Source organism: Nicotiana attenuata, chromosome 5 (genome assembly GCF_001879085.1).
Source record: "Nicotiana attenuata strain UT chromosome 5, NIATTr2, whole genome shotgun sequence".
NCBI classification, from domain to species: Eukaryota; Viridiplantae; Streptophyta; class Magnoliopsida; order Solanales; family Solanaceae; genus Nicotiana; species Nicotiana attenuata.
The window spans coordinates 11,758,328-11,765,307 of NC_031993.1; the positions used below are offsets into that span (position 1 = coordinate 11,758,328).

At 32.6% G+C, this 6,980-nt stretch overlaps 1 protein-coding gene across 1 annotated transcript; it reads left to right on the plus strand.

Moving 5' to 3' along the window:
- LOC109225315 (protein trichome birefringence-like 41) lies at positions 1,186 to 6,349 on the plus strand. The gene is made up of 5 exons (XM_019389935.1): positions 1,186 to 1,663; positions 1,778 to 1,949; positions 2,163 to 2,338; positions 3,922 to 4,080; positions 5,927 to 6,349. The coding sequence occupies exons 1-5, from the start codon at positions 1,362 to 1,364 to the stop codon at positions 6,252 to 6,254; spliced, it is 1,137 nt and encodes a 378-aa protein (XP_019245480.1). The 5' UTR covers positions 1,186 to 1,361; the 3' UTR covers positions 6,255 to 6,349.

Below are 6,980 nucleotides of genomic sequence, written 5' to 3' on the forward strand. Positions count from 1 at the left end.
CATCGACCTCCTTTCCCTTAACACCTGAAGCATCATCCATAAGTTTTCTTCTCTCTTCCGCATTAGGAAGTGTTGATTCTTTCGAAAATTTCTCAATTGGGGCTACTTCGATGTGTCATTGCGTATTTTTTTCTCCTCTCTGCAACTGTATTTGTTGTTGAACCTGCAAATTTATGTTCCGCTTGAGTGATTTGCAAATCGAAAGAGGGACCATCGAAATTGAGTGCTTTGGTGGGTATACCTCGGGTAACCCTCTTCTGGAATGTTGAATCAGCCATTGGAGAGGAAATTTTAATATTTCTGTTGAAAGCATAACAATGGTGATTATTTATAAAAAAATTAGTAGAGAGAAACAAAAGAAATAATACCAGCGAAAATCTAACAACTTTAATACTTACCACAACTCTTTGGAGCAAAAATATTGAAAATTGAGAGAGATAATGGAGATGAATCAGTAGAGAATCGTGGATAGAGAGAATGGGGAAGAGAATGGCGATGTGAGTGAGAGAAATTGGAGAGAGAGATCGTGGAGAGAGAAGTTTACATCCTATACGGTAATTTTATGAGAGAAAAAAACAGAAAGAATGAGAGAGAAAAATAATACACAGCGTATTTAATGGCTTAACGGTAGGAAGTGACCATAAATAGATATTTTGCTACAAAAATTAAAAGGTTTGCTATAGAAGATAATTTTTAAAAATGGAATTTATTTATAATAAATAAGGTGTCAACCTTTGCTATTGGAAGTAAAATTTCCTTAAAAGAAGCCTAAGCTAATTTTAGAATGGGCCAAATTCATCGAAAGTGGACTAGAAGTCATATGGCTAGCGGCCCAAAATTTTCAAGCCCAACGAAAACGTACAATTCTGGTTATACAAGTGGGCAATAATATGCATGGGAATGTTGGCTATCCAAGTGGGCAATATGATGGGAGATCTAGCTTAAAATAACTAAAGGAAAGAAATCTCACTAGATAAGGACATAAAATAAAGTATGAGGTGACATGTTATATCATTTGGTAGCCATATGGTCCTAATGTTGGAAATAAATAAAGCAAGGATATACCTTTGCTTAGAAGGATCAAATTAAATTGCTGAAACTTGATAAAAACAAATCGTAAACATCAAGCAATAATGAGAACAATTCTTTTCAACCTAATAAGTTAAGGTCACTACACTCAGTACATAACATGAAAATAATTATAAAAAAAGTACAAACGTGTGCTTGGCTCCAACAATATATCACCACTGATCCAAAGCTTAGCCTGTATTTCTACAATGAATTATTCATCATAAGCACTTGCAGTTTTGATACTTTTTCACTCTTTTTTCTGATTAACTTCTTCCCTTTCCTTTGATTTGATGGAAGCTGGACGATATTTTAGCTTTGTCTGTTTTGTTTATGTTATTTTGTTAGTCTCGTGCCTAAATAACAGGTCAACTAGCGCCGTACTACTAAAGCACTTTAGTCACTCTAGACGATCAAAAACAAGCAGCTCATGTGATTTTTTCCAGGGGAGTTGGATTTATGACGATTCATATCCATTATACAATTCATCCATCTGTTCTTTTATTGAAGGACAATTCGATTGCCAACGAAATGGACGACCAGATAAACTCTATCTCAAGTACAAATGGAAGCCTACTGCATGCGAATTACCCAGGTTCGTATAATCAATTACATATACCTCATTGTGTACCTAATTTTCGCTAAAAATCATAGTTTACAGTATTTTTTTGGGAATTATTTAATTTTTTTTTTAAATCTTTTTTGACAGATTTAATGGATTGGATTTTCTGAAGAGGGTGAAGGGGAAGAAGATAATGTTCATTGGAGACTCTTTGAGCCTTAACCAATGGCAATCACTCACATGCATGTTGCATGCAACAGTGCCCCAACTTAACATCACAATCCAAAGGAAAGGCGACGTCTCCAACTTTGTTTTCCAGGTAAATTAAACTTCATTACTAACTTCCGATTTTATGTTTTATACACTACTAACGGTATATAAAATATATGTATACTATCAGGTCACATATAATTAAGATAATTACAATAAATCTCTTTCATAACTATTATTAATTGATAAACCTAGTAAAAATTTGTAATCATGTTCTGCTAGTAAAATTATACATAAAAAATCTTTATTAATTTTATTGCAGGACTATAACGTTTCTTTGATTTTATCACGGAACGCCTTTCTGGTAGATTTAGTCAAAGATAAAATAGGCAGAGTACTGAAGCTGGATTCAATACAAAATGGCGATTCTTGGAAAGGCTTGGACATGCTCATATTCAATACATGGCATTGGTGGCTCCACAAGGGAAGCCAACAACCGTAAGCTTTACTGTTTAATCTTTTATCAATGCCTTTTGAGTTATTTTGTTCTCGGTGTACAACCTGCTTAATTTATCTTATGAAAGGTTTGATAGCATATTTAGGGGTTTTTCGAAGGATGACAATATATATAGTAGACAATAAATTGTGTCGAGAAAATAATATCAAGACCGAAAATATTGTAACAATCGTAGTATTTTATCTCAAATATTTGAGTGTTACAATCTCTATGATTCCTTAGATTCTACTTTCCAATATAAATTTAAGGGCCTTTGAGCTTGATCTTGAATTTTAATTTGATTTATCCGTCGCGAACACTTTGATTGTTGCCACGAATTTTATCACGAACAAGTAGCCTTGATCTTGAACGCCTTGTATTTGATTTTACTTTGCTCTTGATCTTGAATACTTGAATTGTTCTTAGTTCTTGAGCTTGAACTTGATTTCTTGAACTTGAACTTGGTTGCTTGAAGCCTGGAATTTGTTGAGAAATTTCGATGTTTGATCTACGAGCTCTCTCTTGCTTCTTGTTATAACTTCTGGTGTCTTTTCTAGGTTATGAATACCACTATTTATAGTTGTGGAAGGGAAGAGTTATGATAAGAACAAACTCTTTCTGACCAATCAAATTGAAGTGTGACAAGGCCGCATTTGATTGGCCAGAACATGTCACTTGCACACACGTGGTGCGGTTTCATTGGCCTTTTGATTTGGCTTGACATGCCTTATCATTTTGACACGTGGCATGATCCTATTGGCTCTTCCGTTTGACTTGGCGACCCACATCATTTGACACGTGGCACCAAATTGGGCCTCTAGGAAGATGTCATCTTGAGCTTAATGAAGTGGGCTCATCACTTTTAGCCCAATTAAATGGGTTAGCCCAATGGATTAAGACTTATTTATTTAATCCATATATATTGGACTTATATATATAATTCCATTATATTAGCCCATAATATTTATTTGGACCAACAAAATTCAAATTATTTTATGAATTTAATTTCAATAAAATTTATATGCATATATATATATATATATATATATATATATATATATATCATAATTAATTGTTTCTTTTACTCAAAGAAAAATATAAATTTTCCATATATGGCGAATTCTTTTCTTTCAGGAAAAAGGCTGGACTCCTATAGATTATTGAGATTTATTTCTCAGTTGATAGCATTCACAATGTACATAGTAAGGGAGATGATCTTGTTTAGGGAGAGAATTTGTGAGACAAGTGTTATCATGCCACTTGTGTGAAGCATTTTACCTCTTTAAGAGTGAATTTTGTAAGGTTATTATTTTGTACTTTCTTTTATATAGTAGTTTGCTCATCTTAGCATGTGGATGTACATAGGTCAACTGACTGCACCACATTAACTGTTTGTATCTCTTTTGGTTATATTTCTCTTTTGTTGTTTGATTTATCGTCGCTCAAGGTTTGCTTTGTTAGCTACCGCATCATATTTGATTATTTCGATCCAAACAAGGTCTTTAAAAATACCCGATTTTCCCTATTTTATCGTATAGTGTAAAATCCTCTATTTATGTGGCTTAATTTGATATATTTGTTCCAGATGGGATTTTATCCAAAAAGGAGATCAAATTTATAAAGACATGGATCGTTTGGAGGCCTTCAAGGAGGGACTCAAAACTTGGTCCAAATGGGTAGAATCTAATATTGATCCTACCAAAATAAGAGTGTTCTTTCAGGGCATCTCTCCAACACATTACAAGTACGCTTCTTACTTTCTTTTCTTTTTGGTATCCTTTTTTCATAGGATTGGTATTAAATTTAATTCATTTGTGTACTTGTGGCTTTAGAATGGAGTCGACTCTAGCAATTTTAAGAATTTCTTTGAAATGTAGAGCTGGGATTTCTAACCTTATTCGATTGTCACAACTTAATTACAAGTAAACTTTGTCCTTTTCTTCTCCTTATATTTTTATTTTACGTTGTTTAACATATGGCTTGATTTTGAATTAATTACTATATTTGAAAGGCCGAAAGGTGTTTCAATCCTAAGGATCATTGCGCTGGATTGCTAATCGTCAAGTCTATTTTAAACATGTAAAATGAAGTTTTAGGACCCTTATAAAGAAGCTATATTAGCAATATAATTGGGGGTCCCTAGCCAAATTAAATACACCTAAAAACACACACTAGTAGCAACAAAGGTGTCCCCTTCCTCTCCTAATCTTCTCGTCCCACCTACTATATGTGAGTACTAATATTTGTTCTTTGTGTAGCTTTTTCAGCAACTAAGGTCTTTTTGAGACTTTTTAATCAAAGAACTTCCATATTATTACAACCTAATTTTGGGCAGGGTCTAAAATCAAGTACTAGTAAAATTCGGTAATTAAAGTGTAACTTCTATACACTGATCAAAAAGGATTTTCATACTATCAAGTCACCTAAAAAATAATAATAGATACTCCCTCCATTTCAATTTATGTGAACCTGTTTGACTGGGCACGGAGTTTAAGAAAAAAATGAAGACTTTTGAAATTTGTGGTTCTAAACAAGTCAAAAAGGGGTCCAGAGTATTATTTGGTAACAATTTAGCTTAAACTTACAATTCTACCCTTAATGAGAAGCTTTTATAACCACACATTTAGAAAGGGTTCATTCTTTTTGGAACGGACCAAAAAGGAAATAGGTTCACATAAACTGGAACAGAGGGAGTAATTATTCATAAAATTGAGATTATTAATCTGGAAGATAAGACAGATTAGCAACTGTTGGAAAAATTGGAAACGGAGAATAAGAATTAGCTTGAATGATGTCAAGGACACTATCCTTAAGATATTTTGCCCACACAGTAATATATAAGATTAGGCGTATCCCTCAGGATTTAACTAGCTCTTCTAGTATAAACTAGGAGCAGAAACAACAAAGATTAATAAAAAGAAAGCTCAGCACAATAAAAGAATATGAGAAGAAATTTTTTTACTCTTTCACTTTTTCACACACTTTAAAATGAACACAAAGGTATATGTGTGTGAATATATATATATATATATATATATATATATATATATATAGAGAGAGAGAGAGAGAGTGTGTGTGTCCAAGGGAGGTGGACTATCTCATAATAAATTGTTTAAGCCATTAAGGCTTTCCTAAATGATAGGAGTAAGAAATAACAAAGTAATAAAAGTTATGGATGTAACGTTTTGGAACGTCATGAAAACTTCAATACCATTAAAACTATTAATTAGTCAGTTGATGTTGCAAAAAAATATTGTTCAAATCTCATAATTATATTGTTGGTATTCAACAATCAGATTTCATTTTGACAAAATTGAATTCAAAGTTACACAAATTATACATTATAAATATTAAAAGTATTATTCAAAATAATTAATATAATAAAGACTCATTAACATGATATATTAAGAGAATGAACGTATACATGATTTTGAATAATTGGTTAAAATATATCATCTTACTTTTACTACATATAGAAAAGTTAATCCGAAATTTTATTGTCACCAAGGACAGTGATTAATTAGTGATTGTGAGGATATCTGAAAATTTTTGCTTGTTTTCTAATGTTTTTATATGACCACATATATCAGTGGGCAAGAATGGAATGGTAGCAAGGCAAGTTGTAATTGCAATGGAGAGACCCAGCCAATTAGTGGGTCAATGTATCCAGGTGGACCAATGGCTGCAGCAACCGTGGTGAAGGACGTGTTAAGTAACATGTCAAAGCCAGTGACATTACTTGATATCACACTACTTACTCAGCTAAGAAAAGATGGACACCCTTCCATTTATGGTATTGATGGCACAAAGGGAAAGGGCAATGATTGTAGTCATTGGTGTCTTGCTGGTGTACCCGATACCTGGAATCAACTCTTTTACACCCATCTTGTTAACCAAGGCAAATCAAATACTATATGAAACAACTTTATTTTCGAAATTCAAATATTATGAGAGTTTGAGTTCGGAATTCTAACACTATATATTTGATTTATTAATTGGAGTCTGAACCACAATTACTGAGTTCAAACGAAATTCATAAGATGTATACCAGATCCGCCCGTGTTGGCAAGGGCGTATGGTCCAATTGAAATAGAAGTATATATGTGTGTTGAAAACATTGAAATAAAAGAAGATATGAAATGGTGCCTAAGAAATATGAATAACATTTTATTTGGTGTCTTTTTAACAAACAAATATAAATGCTCTCAACAAACTTAATCTACAGCGCAAAGGTTAGCAAACAACTATTTGTAATTAGTTAGTTAATGACATATATTCAACAACGGTGTTACTTACGATATAGCCTCATAGGTCATACTTACCATAATAGACCTTAGGTGTTAAGATCTAGTAGATTATCTTAATTAGATGAAGGATTAGTTAGCTTCATAGGTTATCATAGCCTCATAGGTCATAGCATAATAGGCCTTAGGTGTTAACAGTAGATATCATAATTAGATGATTAATTAGTATAGCTTCATAGGATAGCATAATAGGCATTAAATAGATTAGCATAGCCTTATATAAAATATTTGATGAGTGATTTTCTAGTCTTGGATTACCACCTTAGCACTAATAATATAATAAGGCTATTTTCTCCTTCACATTGAAAGTACATACTTTATGTTCTATTACATAAGTGTC

Coding starts and splice junctions, on each gene's coding strand:
- LOC109225315 (XM_019389935.1), top strand. CDS start 1,362: ATGGAAGCTGGACGATATTTTAGCTTTGTCTGTTTTGTTTATGTTATT. Junction 1,664..1,777: donor ACTGCATGCGAATTACCCAG/GTTCGTATAATC, acceptor CTTTTTTGACAG/ATTTAATGGATTGGATTTTC. Junction 1,950..2,162: donor TCTCCAACTTTGTTTTCCAG/GTAAATTAAACT, acceptor ATTTTATTGCAG/GACTATAACGTTTCTTTGAT.